This window comes from Pundamilia nyererei, unplaced genomic scaffold (genome assembly GCF_000239375.1).
Source record: "Pundamilia nyererei isolate P.nyererei 1_Seehausen unplaced genomic scaffold, PunNye1.0 scaffold00003, whole genome shotgun sequence".
NCBI classification, from domain to species: domain Eukaryota; kingdom Metazoa; phylum Chordata; class Actinopteri; order Cichliformes; family Cichlidae; genus Pundamilia; species Pundamilia nyererei.
Genome location: NW_005187404.1, coordinates 4,067,747 through 4,088,768, shown reverse-complemented (window position 1 = coordinate 4,088,768; position 21,022 = coordinate 4,067,747). Strand labels below are relative to the sequence as shown.

The 21,022-nt window shown below is 40.6% G+C and overlaps 1 protein-coding gene across 1 annotated transcript in view; it reads right to left on the bottom strand.

Annotated features, from left to right (window-relative positions):
• dync2h1 (dynein cytoplasmic 2 heavy chain 1) overlaps positions 1-21,022 on the bottom strand; it is a 121,918-nt gene that overhangs the window by 64,371 nt on the left and 36,525 nt on the right. The window contains exons 49-70 of the mRNA XM_005720933.1: positions 20,804-20,948; positions 19,468-19,570; positions 17,557-17,721; positions 13,731-13,855; positions 13,050-13,298; positions 12,561-12,669; positions 11,764-11,877; positions 11,084-11,226; positions 10,659-10,740; positions 9,509-9,672; positions 8,900-9,037; positions 7,634-7,747; positions 7,323-7,483; positions 6,775-6,898; positions 6,486-6,607; positions 6,100-6,186; positions 5,455-5,581; positions 4,282-4,423; positions 3,707-3,816; positions 3,380-3,400; positions 2,298-2,396; positions 1,492-1,615 (exon numbers count right to left, since the gene is read on the bottom strand). Coding sequence (XP_005720990.1) covers positions 1,492-1,615; positions 2,298-2,396; positions 3,380-3,400; positions 3,707-3,816; positions 4,282-4,423; positions 5,455-5,581; positions 6,100-6,186; positions 6,486-6,607; positions 6,775-6,898; positions 7,323-7,483; positions 7,634-7,747; positions 8,900-9,037; positions 9,509-9,672; positions 10,659-10,740; positions 11,084-11,226; positions 11,764-11,877; positions 12,561-12,669; positions 13,050-13,298; positions 13,731-13,855; positions 17,557-17,721; positions 19,468-19,570; positions 20,804-20,948 — 2,768 coding nt within the window. The remainder of the gene's footprint in view (positions 1-1,491; positions 1,616-2,297; positions 2,397-3,379; positions 3,401-3,706; positions 3,817-4,281; positions 4,424-5,454; positions 5,582-6,099; positions 6,187-6,485; positions 6,608-6,774; positions 6,899-7,322; positions 7,484-7,633; positions 7,748-8,899; positions 9,038-9,508; positions 9,673-10,658; positions 10,741-11,083; positions 11,227-11,763; positions 11,878-12,560; positions 12,670-13,049; positions 13,299-13,730; positions 13,856-17,556; positions 17,722-19,467; positions 19,571-20,803; positions 20,949-21,022) is intronic.

Below are 21,022 nucleotides of genomic sequence, written 5' to 3'. Positions count from 1 at the left end.
GTTTAGGGTTTTGGCACAATGAGCAAAGTTTTGCAAAATGTGTTCAGGCAACGGGCAAAAACTGTAACACAATGCCAGGAGTAAATCATCAGCAATGGTCTTAGAGAAGCAACAGCTGCTGTGCAATAATGTGGGAAGGGTTATTCTTGTGATTTCTTTAAGTTTTCAACATGATCCCACACTGCTTCAACAATGTTGAGGTTTGGGCCCTGGTGAAGCTAGTCCATGACTGGTAGTGATCCACTCTGTGTTTTTGTATCCAGGTGGATCAAGATCTGACGGTACTTTTCTATGTTTGTAAATCCATCCGCTTTGATAAGATCCACAACACCACTGGCTGAAATTCAGCCCCAAACCATGACAGAGCCTCCACCGTGTTTTATAGAGCTGTTACCACTGATTTCTGTCCAGCTCTTGAGTAATTCAGCATAGCTCAGCCTTTTCTCCCCTTTTGCCTTCCTTGAGAATGGCTTCTTAATTGCCACCGTTCCAATGGGACCATTTCTGCTGATGCTTCAGTGAACAGTAGATGAATTGACTGAAGGGCCAGATGCATCTCTGAGGTCCTGTGTCAGGTCTTTGCCGGATACTTTTTTCTATTTCTTGATGACATGACTTTATGATACAGCTCATCTGCTGTAGGCCGTTTTTTTAAAGCCTGCCACTTCATCTTTTGTGACCAGCTTTGTAGTTTCCTCAAATTGTTTAAGGACAAAGTCTACACCATATTGATATATGCCATGTTTTCAGCAAATAGCTCTTCAATAATCACCTTTTTTAGCAGAAAAATATTATTTTTTATGCCTGTAAAACTATTTTATCTTTTCCATTTTTCATAGATTAATTTCATAAAGGCAGACATAGACATTTTATATAGAAATGTAAACAAATGATGTGTTTTTGCATCAGGCTTCTAATTGGTTCTTTATCAAGCCATCTGTAAACAATTCACAGGACAGTGTTAAGCAACCGAACAAACAAAAAACAATGGTAAGATAGAAGGCCTGAAAATGAGTGGAAAAAAAACATGTCCAAAACTAAAACACTGAAGACCAATTAAAACATATTAGAAGTCTGGCAACTTTGAAGTAAATTATAGAGAAATGAGGGATGCTTCTGCATTTTGGCTGAGTTCTTTTAACTTTCCCTTTACTGTGACTGTATTGTGGAAAGGTCTTGTCTGAATATAAAATAAAACATGAATAGTCAATGTTTAACCATTTGATTTACTTAATATTTTACAGAGTAAGGCTTTTGAGAGTGAGAAGAAGTACTGTGATGGCCCAATGCACTAGTCAGGATTGGTTAATTAAACTTTGAGGCAATATCCCTCAGAATGGGATTTCACTACGCTGCAGAAAAGTAGCCCCTGGATAGAGGTGAGTAGTCAGCAACCTGAGGTTGCTTAAGCCTCTGAATTATGCCCAAAAGAGTTCTTCAGCCCAACTTTGTATGAAATTGGTGTTTGTGCTTGTGAGAATGTGTGAGTACCCTGTGCTATTAGGTCTCTCCTCAGCAGCGGATAGAGCACAGGTTCAACTCCATCCATCTCTTGGATGATAAGGGTTTTTCCAAATCTGACTGCCAGCTCTAGGGATGTCATGAAGTTATTATCCTATAGAGAGAAGCCACACAGACACCCAGTACTAAGAGATTACATTAAATTCTAGAGGTGGATGGTAACACAGTTCTCTCGTGTATCTGGTGGATGGAAGAGTAATTATAGTTGTAGTACGATTACGATTAAAAAAGAAAAAAAAGAAAAAAATTACAGTTGGAAGATGAATAAATCTTATATTTTCTTTCTAAACAAAGCATTTACATCTAGAGCGTCTAGAGAGTTTTAACAAGTTATTAAGCAAAAACCAAGCAATTTAAATACATATACAAAAAATAAATAATTAAATGAGTGTTTTCAGTGTACCTGATGACACTAATGCAGTAATTAATATGTAACAGTTAAGTGATAAGTAATGGACACCAGTGTTACTTAACGTAATCATCATAACTTTTTGCTAAAATCATTACCTGGACCGATCAAAGTATGGTTAAGGCTTGCTTCTAAATGATTAAGATATTCTAGTAAAGAAGAGAAACTTGGATTCATTAGACAAGAAGAAACTGATCAGTCAAGAATGTCTAACGGAAAACTTAGAAAAAGAAGAAAGAACGGGTTAGAATGAGGGTTAACTGAATTAAACAAAGCACATCACCAGTGTGTGCACAGGATTTTGCAAAATCTAACAGATTAATGACCCTCCATTCCACGACACATGTTACTGATTGTGTGTTGTTACCTGCTGGTTGATAACCTCTAATCTGTGCTGTTTGAGATGTGTACATAGCCACTCTGTAGCTCGGGATGATGGGTCGATCAGGAATGGAGCCGCAACACTCTGAGTCAGAAATGAGGAGAAAGCAGGACATTTCAGCTGAAGTTGTTTTAGGATAGTTTTACTGATAAAGCACACAACTCACCTAGAAAATGATGTGCACTGCATGTGTGTATGCATATGGTTTAGCCCCGTCACAGTGCTATCATACTTACCACCTTCCTATATCAGGCACAGGAGTCCTTCTCTCGCCGTCTTTCTTACTCTCTCTCACATACACACCAATGATTACAGTTTGTTTATACAGTGAAAGCTGAAACCAGTGTTTTTGAAATCTCTATCCGGATAGGGTCCACTGTTCTTGTACCAGCTGAAGTGTGCAGCAATATAAAAAGATCTCTAATGCCTTTAGAAAAGAAATGGTTGTGAATGCTCATGAGCCTGACAAATCAGTTCTGAGGCAAATCATCTACAAGTCTTGTACATGGAACCACTGACAATTTGCCCACAAGTAGTTACGGCACATTCAGCGAGAGAGCGGACCATTTGATGTCTCCAAGAACCCCCAAAATTTTATATGATCTATGTCATTTTTGCGAGAGTGTATGCGTACACATACTCCCTAGACACTTTATTGGGTACACCTGTCCATCTGCTCCTTAATGCAAATTTCTAACCACATGGCATGAACTCAATGTGCCATGTCAGAAAAGTCAAATAATCTCAAACTGTCTCATTGTTATGTTTCTTGAACATAACAATGAGTTCACATGACTGAAATGGACTCCACAGTCACCATCCCAGTCCAATAGTGCACGTCTGGGATGTGCGAGATCTATGCCACGAAGAATTAAGACAGTTCTGAAGGCAAAAGGTGTCCAACCTGGTACTCTCTAGGTGTACCTAATAAAGTGACAGCACATCTCTTTCTCACTAGTTTCAAGGCAAACACAAAAGCAAAAGAGAAACAGAGAGACAAAGAAACACTAAATAAATAAACTAGCTATGTAGGAAACAGCTACGAGGATGAATGATGGACTTCTTACCTTCAACTTGAGTGCATTGATCTGGTGGTGGCGATGATAAAAACAACACACAAACACGATACAACCAAATGGAGCACAGACGTATGGCAACAAGGACACAACTTTCGGTACAGCTAGACTTGTTTTATCATGTTAATGCTGGGTTTGTATTGTACTTTAATGTCTTTTTAAATATTTTATACAGTGTTGTGAAATAAGCAAGCCAATGCCTAAATAGTATTAATAACATCCTTATATAAAGTAGGCAAAAAGAGACTGAAATTTGTGTTTATATTTAGTAAATCCCTGTGTCACGTTGTAGATGCAGATTTGAAATATTAGTCTAACCTGCAGTATAACCAGTGCATTCTCCATTGAGAGATCATCTGATGGCAGCCCTTGACTCTTCCAGATCAGCTGTTCACTCTCCGAGCACAGGAATGATCGCAAGTCAAACTCTGAAACAAGCAACAAAAAGGCTTGTGTCTTTATTTGTATTTATTGTCACCATACCTCAGTTTAAATATCACTGAGATAATAATTAGTGCTTTTCATGTACAATTTCAATGCATTTATATTAACGTAAGAGGAGATCAGTTACTGGGGTATTGATTATTGATGTAGTATCATATCATTAAAAAACACAAAGTCACAAAACAGGATTATCAAGTACTGTGATGCTTTCTGAGCCTGGGATTAAAACATAACATCATTATAAATTAAAATTAAAATTGCCATTTATTTAGTTAAATGGCAAACAAGCTCTTCGAGAAGACCCTGGAGCTGTAACGTCTGTATGTTCCATGTTGTAACAGTAGAGTCCGTTATGTTGTGTGTGGGCAGCGGTGTCGGAGTAGGCTGCTTGGGACAGGACTTGCCATATGCTGTTGCTAGTGTGGTAAAAGAACTAGTGATATATTTACTCTGTAGTCCAGAGTGAGCCATCCACGAGTCCAGACACTGTCGTCTACGGTCTTCCGAAGCTGCAGACAGGTAGGTGATGAAGGCTGCCGCAAGCAAGGCTCTAACAGGGAGCGTATCCAACTCATTCTTTATCTCGGACATCTAGGACAAAATACAGGTAGGTGAACAAAGTATAAAAACTAATCACGTTAGAGTGACGGGCAGTATCGGGAGAAAAGGCGTGGATGTGAGAAAAGAAGGTGGAGCAAGGAGAGAACTGAAGTTGGTACATTGCTCATATGTTGCTAATATGGCCCAGTGCAAAACATGTTTGGTTTTTGTTTGGTTTTCTTCCTAATGACTCTTTAATACTAAACACAGTTATAAATACCAAATGACCACATAAAATGTTTAACTAGACGAAAAAATGCTAACCCACAAGTGCAGGACCTGGAACACACTTGCTGTTCTGCACCGATTTTACTGACACAGCTGTAAAGACTTCCAGGTTCATCAGGATTCCTTTGAGGTATTTTAATAGCATGTCAGGGGAACACGGGCGCACACGCAGATCTCTGTAAAATACTTAAACATCAGGCTTAATTGCTAACCCTTTTCCCCACTTATATCCACATCTGAGGTTGCAAGTTTTCATGACCTTGAGATCTCTAGTCTACTGCATTAATACATCCTACTTAAAAACTTGCATCTGTTTCACTTACACTGTAGCTGTGTACACCTGACTCATTGGTTTTCCCTTCCTGAGAAACACTAAAACAGCTAAGAAGTATTGATGTATAGTGACCTACAGCTACTGTACAGCGTTGAAGTGAGTGTATGTGTGTACACGTGAGAGTATATGGTAATACGTGAGTGGAGAGCAAACTGGCTCTCTGGTGTAGTCCTTGAGGGAGGCGGTGGGACTGAGGGTGTGTGTACGAGCGAGCGTGTCAGGAAGAGATTGAGTGTTTTAATTAAGGTGCAGACAGATGCTGTGGAGAGGAGTAAAAACAGCCAGAAGGGACCCAAGACAGTGGGATCCATCCCCCTTGTCATACACACACACACACCCACGAGCTCTTAGACACTCACGGCTCCTGTTGCTCTTACATGGCAAATGAGCCTCTTTTTGAGTAAATGTGTATAACCTCCCCCACCAATACATATATCATCACAGCCATACATCAAACTACCTGTGCATTCCAGCGTGTGTGTTCTCCGTCCAGTTGTGATATTAGCTGCTGGGCAGCAGTGATCGTGTCCTGAGCTTTTGACACATCGGCCTCCAACTTAGCTGCCTCTGCAGTGTGACACTGAAACCTGCAGAGAAAGTAAGGAGAAAGAAAAGCCAACCGAAAGCAGATGTATTGTAATATTTACCCAAGACGATAAGATGCATTGTAAATATAACAGGTGAGGCTTCCTCTATGACATTTACAGCAGGTAGAGTCATATAGAAAATGAGTGTAGTGAAAGTAGGACATCTTTCAGTTATAAGATGATTGTATTGTATGATTGAACATGGATGAGGAGGAGGAAAACTGAAGACTAAAGAGGACAGAGCGCAGGGAGCTCAGTGACACTAATGTAAAGTGTGAAGTTTGACCCTTTGTTGTGCTCTGATGTCGTAAACACTGATGCTGGTAAATGTCTGCCCATGTTTGTTGCTGTTGTTGTTCATTTTTAGGTGGCTCATCATCGCATCAACAAATCAACAGTTCAAGATTAAAAGAAACTACAACCCTAATCTCAATTTAAGACAACGGCACGCAAAAACCACAAGCAAAACCCAAACTACACAGTATAGAAGGATTAATTGGTGAAGGAAGGATGCATACTTCTCTTTCAACTCATTGACTTTGGCTCCAACAGTGCTGAGCTGGTCTTCTAGTTTATTCTTCCTACTCTCAGTCTTCCTCAGGTTTCTGGACACATACAACACACGCATTGATTTATTGACTTTATGTATCATTTATTGCATGTGTAGCATCGAGAAACTGAGCGTGAGTTAGAGTTGAGTAGAATTAGATGAAGTCAGTGATCACAAGTTTGTTTAAAATAATACAATCTAGATCAAAATTACTTCACAAAACTTAGCAACTTTTTAATTTTTTTAATCAAGAACTTCAACTTTCTTGTTTTTTGTTTTGTTTAAACATACAGCGTTTTACAGGTTGAAAGCATTTTCGGTCTTTTATAGAGTTGTGTTTGTGTGTTTTCCTACTCCAAAAGTCCAGCCTGTTCTCTTTCCAGTGGTTCTATCCTCTCTAGGACGCGGGAGTATTGGACATTGGCTTTGACCCAGGCAGCCAGAGGAGCAGCTGCTGCACTTGCACGCTTTGCATTCTGAATGAAACAACAGTAGCATTACAAATCAGTGAAACAGCCATAATAACTTCTTTAGAAGACAAACACACTAACAAACCAACAACAACAACAAAAGAACAATCAAGCTGTAATAACAACCTCCAACAGTACATCTAATTCTGATTCTGCTACTATGGTAGGCAGACCTTAGGGTCGAAAGAAGCCCTGTTCCTGTTGAGTAGCTCTTCCACACTCTGGCGAATCTCAGGAGTGATATTCCTGGCTTCAAATGTAGCTATGTCCTCCCTCACACCACGTTTAGCTAGAAAGCTGGAGAAGAGAGGAGTTTTCATGTGTGAGTTCAACATTAAAGCCAAACACAGATGAAATCATCAGAAAGAGATCAAATTAACCCATAAAGCAGATAGTTTAATGTTAACTCAAGCCTAAAATATGAGCCTTTTTTTCCTTAATTAAGCATGAACAGTTGCCCCCCCCACCCCCAGCACCACCCCGCCCAAATATACGCACACAACCTACACTCGCTCATTAGCAGTGCAGAAAGGCTTTGTTTATCCTTCCCTTTTCTTCCTCGTTTCCCACCCATTCTCTAACACCTCATCACCTCCTAATTCCTCTTTTTGCTAACCCGAGAGGTGTCGAAGATCCTCATCAATTTAATTACTCCCAACAGGGTAACTCTTCATCTTCCTATCCATCCCTTTACACGTTCTTCCTATCTCTTTTCTCTCACCTCTTCATGCTGACCCAGGAGGTGTCAAAGATGCCCATCAGCCTCAGTACCCCCTCCAGGATGTCTCTGATGACATCGGGAGGCATGCGGAGGGAGCGGATCTCAGACAGCGCTTCAGGCTTGATGTTTCCAACTGCACGCTTTGCTTCATCTACCAAAGGCTAGAGGGCAGCAGGGGAAAAGGCAGCGAGAGATGCACAAGTACGTGAAGGATAAGCACAATGGGGATTGCAAGCCTTGAAAAGGGGGGATGTTTTCTCGTAACTTACAGAAATGGGCATGCTCACAAAAACAGGCAACAAACCACTTACCTGTACTTCTTTCAGCTCGTCGTCGATTTTGGCTTTTCTCTCTTCAATTTTGGACACTTCTTGAGCCATTTTCCCTTTCAATTTTTCCATCTCTGCCTTCTGGTCACTGGCATTCTGGAAAATCCAAAAAATAAGGAAAATGTTCAGTACACTAGATTAAAAAACAGGCTTTTAGCATGTACTGAAGTTAGGGGAAAAAGGCTTAATCAGGATTGAAAGTAAGCAGCTGAATATATGATTTCTATATAATCATCTGTATTGTATTTTACATTTATAGGATTTTTTTAGGAATATTGTGACACTGATGATGAAAAAGCAGTGAGGACAAATGTTTGGCCGCATCATTTTCCAACAGGTCCTCTCTCTGACCTCTTCAAACCTGAAAGTTTTATCACATCACATTTTCATCTAAAGTTAATCCCAACATTGGCTTTTTTTCCATCCCTATAATTCTTCCATAGTCAAGGCTCCAGGTCTTGCTATATGCCACATATATTCCCCTTTTCTGCTCCAAACCTTATTTTCATTCTTCCTTAACGGCTCTCTTAATATTTCCATCTTTGCCAAGCCTCAGTCAGTCTTCCATCTATTTTGTTTACACTCTTCCCATCGTTGTTCCAGTGTTCCTCGCTTCTCTCCCTGCTGTCTCCATCCCCACAGGCGACATAGCTACTACAGACCAAAGGGATGAGTCTAGTTCTTAATTATCACTCTGCAAAACTGACTCCTCTGACAGTTATTTCTTTTTCTTTCTTATTTTTGTTTCTCATCTCCTTTCTTCCTCCCTCCCTCTAACTCAACAAACCCAATCCCCACAGAGTGAAAGATAGAAGGATATCATAACTAATGAACAAGGTTCATCTCCTTTTCCCCCTCCACACATCTATCCAACCATCCATCCTCGAGACAGACCCAGCAGGAGGAAATGGAAATGGGGGTATCAGGAGATGAGAATGAAAGGAAAGTCACAAAACAAACAAATACACATACGTACACAAACTAAATAAATAGTGTCTTCACAGCAGGGAGGATATTGCCATGGGAAAGGCAGAAAGTTTTTTGTATAATGCAATGCAGATGAAAAAGAAAGCCAGAGAAGAGAAGAGAGGAGAGAAGTTGGATAGATAGACATAGAATAGATATAAGTTAGAAAAGACATGAAACCCTGCTGTCCTGCTGTCCTGATGTATACCCGTATCCCCCCATCCACCCATCCCAATACACAGTCACTAGCGGACAATGCACCAGCAGCACAGACATACACACCTGCATGGAGGTTGTGATTTCCTGCAGGGCAGAATCTGCCTCCTGTTGTTTAGTCCTCAGCAGTTCGCTCTGCTCTGCAGCCCGCCTCTTTAGTTCATCAACCAATGTTTTAGCTTCATTCAGCTTAGAAACGCCTGCCTGTAGACATAACATGTATTACTTTACAAGTAATGTCAAACTTGTTTCCTCTTAAAGATTCAATGGAATTTGTGTGTGCAATGTTTACCAACAACATTTACGGTTGCTTTGTAATTGTACTTTCTCATATTAGTGTGTAAAACTGCAGTGAAACTTTAAATAAAATACTACACAGGATGAATGCTGGGCCCAAGCTCATCTATCAGGGCTGGATACAGTTCCAAAAACCAAATAACTTCTCTAATCCATGTCTTTTATTTGCTGTGTGTCGTTTTCACCGCAAGGCTCTTTTAAAACTCTTATCGTCACTAAAAGTCAAATCAAGAGCTATTTTATGTGTAGATCTATCGATTTTCAAGTCTAGGATAAACAATTCTCATCAGTTGTTCCAAAAATAAGTTGCTTCTTACGGAAGTAGTAAAAGTCATACTACTTATAATTCTGTATCACAGGGTAGATTTGCAATTTTACCTGCAGATGCTGCTGTCTTGTAGTAAGCTGCTTTTGCTTCCGACTGTATAATGCGGTGTAAACATGCAGAAAGGCCATGTACTTGCTCGGTGTTGCACCGTGTTCGCGGCATGACTCATGGACCATCAAGAACAATCGGCACAGATCCCCCTGCCCAGACCCTCCTGAGAGTCACAGGTGAAAAACAAGATGCACAAAGAGAAAAAGTTGATATAAAGTCATTCTGATTACACTAAAAATATAGAGCCATTAAATATGTCTAAGTATTATAAGCTTATGATACTACTACTATTAATAAAATAAGATAATTCATCTTAATTTATCACATGGTAGTGACTAAATGGAAATATGAGTAAAATAAAATAAACAAACAAACAAATAATAATAATAATAATAATAACAACAATAATAATAATACTAATAATAACAATAACAATAAAAGCCTTTATGGTAGACTGTTCAGATGGAAGCCCCTCCTCAGTAAGAGGATAGCCCACCTGGAGTTTGCCTGAAAGACTCTCAGACCATAGAAACAAAACTCTCTGGTCTGACGAAACAAAGATTGAACTCTTTGGCCTGAATGCAGAGTCTCATGTCTGAAGGGAATCAGACACCGAAACCCGACTGGGATCTCTGGAGAGATCTGAAGAGATCTCTGGAGAGATCTGAAAATGGCTGTGCATCGACACACCCTCCCTATCCACCTGATGGAGCTTGAGAGGTTTTACAACAAAGAATGGGAAAAACTGCCCAAAAATAGATGCGCCAGCTTATAGCATCATACTCAAAAAGACTTGATTGCTGCCAAAGGTGCTTCAACAAAGTGTTGCGCAGTCTGTGAGTACTATTACACTGTAGATAAATAGATAATCAGTCCCGTATTTATTTTCTATTTATTTGTTTAAACAACATTGACCAGTTCTATTTTTTACGTTTTTCAATGTGATTAATCATGCCAACAGCATGAACAACTATAAAATGGCTCAAATGCACTTTGTCATCACTCCTATTTCAAAGTCACTCACATTGTGAAGGTGATAGCTTCGCGTGTATACAATTCTGCATTGGCATTTATCAGCTATCTGACAACATTTTAAGTCCAGAGATCATCAATCATTCATGAACTGTGACTTAATGTTCATGTGCTTACCTGAGCTTTTCCTCTTGCTGCCCTTTTCTCTTTCGGTCTCCTCCCCTCCCTGCTCAGTTTTTGCCAACAACAGCTCAGGTATCTGACAAGCAACACGTTTAGGTTTACCAGATTTGCAAATGTGACTATAAAAGAACTGATGTGTGCACAAATATGACCGCAACACCTTGATTTTTAAAAATAACCTGTAAAGTAAAAAAAAAAAAAAGTTTTCAATTTTAAAATTCCAACAATGAGAGAAAACCAATTCATTATTAGGGCTGCTGTATTAGGTCAACAGACATTAGTAGAGCAGAATTACACAGGTCTGTCTTTAAAGGTTGGAAGGAATGTGCATTGCTAATCTCATAAGCAACACTTAGCGTGAGCTTTATTAACAGCTGATGATTTAATGCCCATTTTGATCTTGCTGTTCTGATATTAACCTTTTTCATGCTGCTTTCAGACCATCCTTCCATCCACTGGACAGAGCACTTGCGGTAAAAAGCTGGGTTGCTCTCACAGTTGATGGTGAAGTTAGAGTTGGAGGAGTCCATGATCAGAACAATGTGGAGGTTCTGCTGGATTCCTGAGTGGGATGTGAGACAGTGGTGAAGGGAATTCATCGGGAAACTTTGATGAAAGGTGGACACGGTGTGGGACAATGACAGGCATTGGTATTATCACTAATAATACCAATATATATTATAGTTTTTAAGTATTTATCTTTCGTGATGTTGCACTGACCGGAGACATCTTTCAATGACAATAAAGAATATTCATATTCATAATAGCATCTTTATTAACTTGTATCTGGCAGAGTTGGAGAGAAAAGGTGAGGAGTAAGCTCTTTAGTGGTTTTACTTTGCCAATAATGGTTATTGATTTGATTCACAAGCAGCAACCTCTGTGACATTGCAGCATTTATACAGTACCAACAACAGTGCGCAGCAATGAAGCAGAAGAACACAGTCGGATATAATCAAGGAGAAAAACAGAAAAAACAATCTCTGTAACAAAATGTCACATATAATAGAGGTTTACAGTGAGAAGAGGCCCTAATGAAGGAACAATGAACAACAGAAAGACAGAGGGACCATGCTGTCAATAAAACCACAATACTGACTGTGAGAGAAATAGTTGTAGAGAGGTCCGGTGAATCCATCCTGGGAAGCACCATCTTTTAGTGACGAGAGGAGTGGCTCCAGTTCCTCAGGGGTATATAGACCTGGAACTTCACCTGAAAAATGTCCCCAGGATACATTAGAACTACAACTTAACTACAACAGAGAAAATTCTTGAGTGTATGATCCATATTCAAATGCACATCTCATATATAGTTTATAATTTTAGGAGACACACATTTCTTTCTTCTTCTTGTTCAATGATTACCTGATCTCAACCCAACAAAGCACACTTTTTCAGATGAAACTGACATTAAAAACAATGCTCATATTTAAAGTTTTGGTAGTTTGTCCAGTTACTTTTGAGACTCTGAAAATGATTCCTGAACAGTAAATGAAATACTTTTGGTAAACCCCTTGAATTAGAGCTGAAAGTCATTTGACAAGACTTTGTACGCAAGATGAACAATATCACCCAATAACCACTCAGATCTGTCTGCTCAGAGTGAAGCTGGAGTGGGGGATGGTTGGATGGTTAGCCTAGCATCAAGTCTGTGAGCAGGAAGAAAATTCTGGTCTGACTAAACCCAAAGGTCAAAATAATTTCTTCTATCAGAACATAAACCCATCTAAAACCATAGTCCAGCTATATATTGCAAATACTGTTTAAGAGTTGCAGTGTGACAATCGCAGTTTAAACATTAACTCTTAAATGAAGCTACAATTTCTTGAGTCCCAATAACTCACGTTTCTATAAATAAAAAAATAAGGCAAAAGCATAAATAAACACAACACATACCTGATGACAGCAGGCTGTTCACCATCTCTAAGAAAGCTGGGTGGACAAACTGATAGTCCTCTAATAGTAAAACCACCTGTTGGCCCTCCAGACCTGCCAGCTGCATCACCTAATCACACAGTATCCACACAAATATATTATATAGTGCCATCAGCTGAGATTACATAGTCTATGCTTAAACCTCCGCAAAGTGAGACATCTGTCAACATATGATAATGGGTACTGATTTAATGCATAAAAATCAACTAAAACGACAGAAAATTCTTTTATCAGTAACTATTCACTTTTAATGGTAATTATAGGTGTCACTCAATCTGAAAAAAACACACAAATGCTCAACAGGGAGTTCTTCAGAATAGGAACCGTATAGCCTGCAGGATTAGTGTGTAACGTGTGATTATCTCTAAGAGCATTTTGCAAATGCAATTTATTAAAGTATAATGTGAACCAGATAAAGAGATAAAAATCTAATAAAGGAAATCCACTTACCGTCTTGAGATCACTGTTGAAATGCTTCAGGGTGTAACCACGGGAGATTTTTGGAGTAAACAACGTGTATCCGTGCATGTGTGACACCAGGCACGTGGCTGTGTGCCGACCCACTCCGCTGCGCCCTGCCAAAAGCAGAGACCCACCAGGTCTGCTTAGGACCCGATCTACCCTGGACACAAAGTCGCACACTTCCCAGAACAGGAGAAGATCCAGCTCCCTGTTATCTCGACTGTACAGCACGACTCCCTAGAGGAAAACGAGGAACAGACACACAGGTGAAGGAGGTACACAGCAGCAAACACAATGAAGTGAAAATAAGAAAACAAAGACAAAGAAATGCAAACACAGAGTGAGACATGATGATGAAAACAGAAGCACAAAAACAGAAGTTTATAAATTTACTAAAGCAAAGTGGCAGTACCATTTTTTTACTTTAAATTAGGTAAAAAGTTTAAGCTTTTTTAGCAAAATATGACACTAGTGCAGATTATCCTGTCTAAAATGCTATTGATATACTGATGATTTATTGTATTAGCGCATTTGCACATAAGGACCATATCAGTGTTTTAGCTAAGAAGAATAAAGAGAAAATCCCTATAGTTGCTGTATCACTGTGTAGACACATCTTTCTGTCCACAGTTAATCCAACAAGTCTAACAACAGTCTCTTACTGCGTACCTTCTGTATAACTTGTTTTAAATCAGTAGAGTCCAGGCGTCCCAGTTGTTTGCCATGAGGAGGCAGAGACTGGCCAGGAGTGATCACAGCCCCCTCAGACTCTCCCCATGTCACATAGAAACCATCTGCAAACAGACAAAATAACAGACTATTAGTGGACATGTTAAATTACATGGAGGTTGTCTAAGAAAAAATAAAAGTGCAGCATAGACAGTGTTGTACTAGCAATCAACTGTGTATGAAACACAGAAGTGCAGAGAGTGCATCCACCATCAGGGCTAAATGGCCCATTTTGTCAGTTCAAAGAAAGTGATCCAGATCTGCAATCAGCTTTGATGGGTTTTTACTTTGCCCATGATTCACATCTTCACCAGATTTCCTAAAATGAGGGTGGGTAATTGTTGCACAATGTTGTTGACAAACAAACAGACATCAAATTGTATTCTCAAATGTAGTTTGTGCCTTTATAAGCAACTTGTGCACAAGAAATTTTTGTTTTTGCAATCCCTGTTTTCCAGGTGGCCACAGTCTGGGAGAGGCATTCCTCACTGGGGATACAAGGCAATCTACAAGCTGATTAGATTAAAGATTTAGATTAGATTTGTCTGCCTCTTTGTAACCGAGCCAGTTTTCTCTATAAGGGTTTTCAGTGCTATTTTTATGACAAAAGCTAGCAAAAGCTACATCTTTTCACAGATTTCCAGACTGCTGTAAAGCACATTATTAAACACAATACATAGTATTATTGCTAACACAGTGAGCTGGTTCCCTTTCAGTCGATTCACTCGGTACAACACATAAGTATGGATATGGATATGGATATCACGCCCTCGCGTGTCCTGGCTGAAGAAACCTTTATTCACACCTTCAGGGCAGATGACGTGTGATGACATGTGCATGGTCCCTCCTGAGGGATGCGGTTTCTCTTTGCACGACAGCAAACAGCACGATGCCTACCCTGTCTGCCTGGGGGTCGTCCACACTAGGAGAGCGTTGACGGAGCCCAAAGCCTGTGCGTTTTGTTGCCAGCTCGGGCGCTTGACCCTGGAAAGATGGGTGATGTTTGTGGAAAAAGTGCTGGGACGCTTGGCTGTCGCACGGCATGACCCTCTCCTTTCTGAGTCTGAAGACGAGGATTATCCAGTCGATGTCCTAACACTCTGACTCTCCCAAGCACAAACCCCCTGCACACAAAATGCCTCAGGTTGTAACTCCCCGTTCAGGTGTGTTAAATGTTCAGGTGACCACATCAAGTGTTCCTGCTGTTTTTCATTGTTGTGCCCCAGAAAAGGTGCATCCAACAAAATGTGTGAATGTACATGTTTCCATGTTACAGTCAATAAAGAGTGATGTTTATTCTCAAACAATCACAAATGCTCAGCCTGCAGGCAGAATGAGCCAGGTCAGGCAGGTGGTGCAGTCCCCTGCAGACACACTGGGGGGCAACAACGCCCCGCCGTCAGTGCTGCAGGTCAGCCGGCTGGCTGCTCACTTCCCTCAGTGGCGCGCTTGCGCCCCCTCTCTGTGGGTGCTGCGAACCTTTGCCATGGGTTACCGGTTCCGGGTCAAACTGTCTCGTTTCCGGAGACTCGTAAACACGACTGTCGACACAGAGGCGGCCATGATACTCAGAGACGAAATAAAGGCGCTATTGCAGAAAAGAGCAATACGAGTGGTCCCCACTTCGGAGACAGACAAAATCTGGTACAGCCGTTATTTTGTTGTTCCAAAAAAAGGTGGAGGGCTTCGTCCCATCCTTGACCTGCGAGTCTTGAACACATATCTACGGACGTACAGGTTCAAGATGCTAACATTCAGACAATTCTTGAATGCAGTCGGCCTGGGAGATTGGTTTGCAACAATCGATCTAACAGATGCTTATTTTCATGTGGTTATACACCCGAAACATAGGCAGTTTCTGAGGTTTGCATTCGAGGGCATAGCCTACGAATACCTAGTGCTGCCGTTCGGGCTGTCGCTCGCTCTTCGCACCTTTACGAAATGTGCCGAGGCAACGCTACCGCCCCTCAGAGAGAGAGGCATCCGCATCTTAGCCTACCTAGGCGACTGGGCTCTCATAGCTTGCTCCAGAGAGCAGGCGGAGACACAGCTGTCGCTGGTTCTGTCACACATTCAGACACTGGGGTTCTCTGTGAACTTTCAAAAGAGCTCGCTAACCCCGAGTCAGCTGATTTCTTTTCTCGGTTTGGAAATATGCTCAATTTCCAGCACGTTTGTCTGAGAACAGAGTGGCTGGTTTAATCGCTGCCTCGCTCAGTTTCAGCTGGGACGCAGACTGCGTTTCCAGACGATATTACATTTGTTGGGCATGATGTCATCTATGATCGCCATAGTGCCACTTGGACAGTTAAAGATGAGAGCGTTTCAACACTGGACTCTCTCTCACCGCCTGTTTGCATTGCGTCACCTCCGGAGCAGGCTGACGGTAACCGCATCTTGCATGCTAGCTCTCCGTCCTTGGAGGGAGCCCGGGCTGCTGCATCAGGGCTCTTGGATTGGGATGGTGTTGTTTTGCAAAATGGTGTCCTCAGATGCTTCCCTAAGAGGGTGTGGAGAGCTGTGTGAGGGTGCATCAGTGAGAGGGATCTGGTCCGCAGCCCAGCACGAGCTGCACATCAACCACTTAGAGCTGTGTCTCTAAGGGCCACCTGAACCTGGGGCCAGACCTTCTCTCCATGGGGGGGGTCCTCCATTCTCTCTGGTGATAGAATGGAGGTTACACCCTTTAATAGTGGCTCAGATTTGGGATCTATTTGGCATGGCGCAAATAGATCTTTTTACCTCCAGGGTAAATACTCACTGCCCCCTGTTCTTCTCCATAATCGACCACGATGCACCCTTGGGATGCACCCTTGGGCATGGACGCACTAGCGCACCAATGGCCAGATGTGCTCCTGTATGCATTTCCCCCAGTGGAAATGATATCTCCAGTTCTAGAGAGAGTGCGTCGGCAGTCTCTCTCTCTGCTTCTAGTGGCCCCTTGGTGGCCCACAAGGTCGTGGTATGCAGAGATAATCAGCCTGCTAGCAGCGAGTCCTTGGCAGCTTCCTCTCCGCAGGGATCTCCTCTCTCAGGCGGGAGGAGAAGTGTTTCATCCGCGCCCAGATCTGTGGCGCCTTCATGCTTACCTGCTGAGAGGTTAAACTTGATTGCTAAGGGTTTGCCACCTAGTGTGATAGCGACAATTCAGAGCGCTAGGGCCTCATCTACTAGGGCCTTGCGCATGTCATCACACGTCATCTGCTTTAAAGGTGTGAACAAAGGTTTCTTCAGCCAGGACACGCAAGGGGGTGATGTCCCATACTTACAGTATGTGTTGTACTGTACCTTGTTCCTCTCCTTCAGGGAACAGAAGTGTCGGGGTTTATCTTTTACTCTAATCTTTTTGATGTCACAGCATCCAAAGTAGGGCTTGTGTACAACATGGACAACACTAGATGACCTTCTGGTATTATCCAGAAGAAATCTCAGAACTTTATCAATCAGTGAATAAGACATACTACTAGGCACAGAGTTGGCTCTGTTGACACACTGAAAGCAAGCAAAGCAAATGGAAAAAAAATCAATAATTAAAATCATTACTAGTTTAGTATTCAAAACAGACCATTAACAGAGATATTGCCACGTGTAAATATATATGCAGAGCAGTCAAAAAGCGCTCTAATCATATACTGCTTTCATTCAGACATGCCCAGCCAGTAATATTGACATTAACTGCTTAAAAGCCTCGTTCAGTAATAGTCTTTCATGGTCAGACCTAATATTTGGCTTATGACTTAGAAGTAAGAGCACAGCCATCCCATACCAGTCATGTTATCTAGAGCATCAGAGCTCCAGTCCCCTCGTATGATGGAGGAGAGGATGTTATCAAAGGTGTGAAGGTCTTTGGAGGAAACTAGTCGGTCTCTGAAGAGCCTCCTGGCCTCGTATGCTACCACCTCCAACACGCTGTCTGTCACATTAGATTGAGCTAAAGGGAACAAGTGAGACACACACACACACACACTCACATATATATGAATTAAGACTTAACAGAATATAGTTAAAAAAAAAGACCTTTACACATTTACACAAAATTAGGATTTATTCATTTTGTTAGACCCCCCCCCCCTCCCCGATAATTTAAATATTTAGGTGATCTCATACCAGGTGTTAGCTAAATGTATACGTTAAATATACAATCCAAATTTTAGTCTGCCTAAACCTGGTATTTAGTTTCATAATAATCACACTATTACTCAGGATTTAATATGAGTCAAAGGGCTGTTTTTGACAATGCTCAGTATGACAAAATCACCTCCCTGGATCACACATATGTAATAAATTTCCCCACGAAACAGCAGAGTGCTACTTGCTGAAAACTGGAGGGACAAGCCAGATTTGTGATACTATGGAACACTGGTTTCGACGGTGCCTGAAAATACTGAAACATGACACAGACACAGTTCTGTCTCTGGGGTTTTCCTAGCAATTTAAATTCTAAAAACCATTACAGGAAAAAAAAATTAATGTAAATTTTTCCTGCATTTTTTTTTATTCCCATGACTTTTGATTTCCAAAATCCACTTTATAATGATTCCGCCACCAGCAGTAAGGCAAATAAATCCTCGCTTATTTTGGAGTTTTAAGGCAAACACTGATATTGATATTTGTTAATATGAATAATTAACAATATTGGTTGTTTAATAAAAAAAGCAATGACCACAAAAACAAACAAAAAGCAATTCTAATTTATAATTTGTAAATTTCTGAGTATATACAGAATGGGCTCCACGAGCTGCATCCATCTAAAACTTGTCAGTGCTCTCTTGTGGATACTCTACATAACGGCAACAGATGTTCTTAAATGGCCTCAAAGATATGTTATTTTTTTGGCATTTTTACACTGATGTTTTAGTGAAATTGTAAAAGTGATATGTCAGCATCTGTGACAGTATCCAGTCTCAGTATCAACCCATCACCTCTAAAACACATCAAATAAAACTAGGAAGCACAGATAACACTGCCTAAAGGACTTTAGTCAAGCTCAAATTCACCGCAGCCACAGAAGAAATATAAAGAATAAGGATTTTTTTTACATACCAAAAAGAAGGTAAGCAGCAAACCGGGCAGAGAATTCAGAAAGAAAAAAAGAAAGTAAAAACTGATGAGGACAGGAAAAGGGAAGTTTCTCTGCTGACGTGTTTAATTAAAATAAATAATTGGACTCACTATCACAGCAGGAACACATTGCAGAAGGAGAGAAAGAGTGACAGAAGGAGAGATGAAAGGACAGCAAAGGGAGAGGATGATGAAAGAGTGAGAGACAGACGAGTGGCAGAAAGGGACTGGGGAAAGAGAAGAGAGGAATCAGAGAGAGGCCGACAGAAAGAAGGAAAAAGGTGAGAGACAGAAACGGTGGCTCTGAGCTGAAAGAACACAGACGAGTAACTAACTCTGTGGGGCTGTATTTTTTTTGTATTATTCTGGCATTAAAATGGAATTATTAATGTTACTCAGCAATATGAATAAACTAAGAAATTAGTAGTGGGTCATTAAATTCAACCTTCTGCTTTTGTATGTGTAGTGACTAGTGCCTCAAAATAGTCCCCTAAGTTTTTAACTTAGAGAAGGCTGGGCCGTGTTATTTGAAAAATCTTAACCTCATAAATCTTACTCTGTTTGCTAAAACACATACATATTTATATCGATCTATTTTTGGTTTGATTTTAGTTACCTGCAGTGAGGTCATACCGCAGCAGGCTGAGAACCCATTCTGTGAGAATACAAGGTGTAAACACATAATGGCTGTGGTCATCCACTGTGAACTTGGCTTTTACCTAACAGGAAAGAAGAAAATACAGAAAGGGGTTATTATATTATATTATTATACACTCAGCAGACAGTTTATTAATCAACTTAATTAACAGATTGTTAACACAAAAAACCACATGGCAGCAAATTGATGCATTTAGGCATATACTGAACTTCAAACCGAGCATCAGAACAGGGAGAAAAATGACTTAATTGATTTTGAACATAGAACAGATCCATCGTTTTTTTTCTATTAATGGTAGTGGTGTAACGATGTGGGGGATATTTTCTTTGTTGACCTTGTACACATGCTTTATTACCACAATGTATGCATCTTCTGATGGCTGCTTCCAGCAGGATAAAGCACCATGCCACAAAGCTGAAATCATCTCAAACTGGTTTCTTGAACATCACAATCACTTGATAAAACTGTGTTCCTAATAAGGTTCTTTGTTCTGCCCGCATTGCCGTTTTATTGTGAAGCACTTTGATGTACACTAGTCTTTTAATTGTGCTATATAAACAAACTTTGACTTTGACTTAATAAAGTGGCTGTGAGTAAATATCTATAGGATACAGATAAAACCGCTTTTCATTACACATTTCTATCTACCGCAAACTAGATATGCAAAAAGATGACACGATTAAAAATAAGCACCTGAATCTCCACATTTATCACTACGCTGCATTTATAATCCTAATAATCCAATGGCGTGAAGAGCAATATCAAAATAGCAACAGAACAAACATTCCCCCCAAGTGCGTACACAAATGCATAATAACTTGAAAATGTCACAATTGCTGAGAATATCTGACATTTGTGGCTGAAATAAAACAGTAAGAAGCTCCTATGAAGGCGAATAACAACACAACAGCTTTCTTTAACTGATATTTTCTAACATCATGAAAGCAAAATCTCAGCATTCATCTGGACACATTTCTGAGTGTCAAGTTATCTTATGCACAAGTCTCTACAATGTAATGCCTGTACCTGTAATAAAACCGGCACGAATTATGTGAAAACCTTATGTGCTTTTGAAAAGACTGGAGAGAACTTGGCTAATACCCATTAGTTAAAAATGGATATCTGTGAAAATACAAGGACTTGGACAGTGTGATTTTGCATCACATAGAGACTGTTTTAATCTGGAATTACTCAGATTTCTTTGTGTCTTTTTTATGCTCTTTGCATCTCAGTAAAACTGTGTTTTTACAAACCTGGTTATAAACTTGAATGAACACCCTGTGAAATGCAATACCTGTTCATAGAGCTGCACAAGAGACCCAGCCAGCTGGTGTGTTTTCCCTGTGCTGGCCCAGGCTGCCTGGCTGCCCAGGCTGTGCTGGAGAACTGGCTGCAGGTAAGCTGAGTAGATAGTCTGCAGCTGCTCCCTGTCTGGATAACTAAAGTCAGGTAAAGTAAACAGTAGGATAACACTGTCACTGTCAAGTTTGAAGGAGCCCAAGCAGAGAAACGG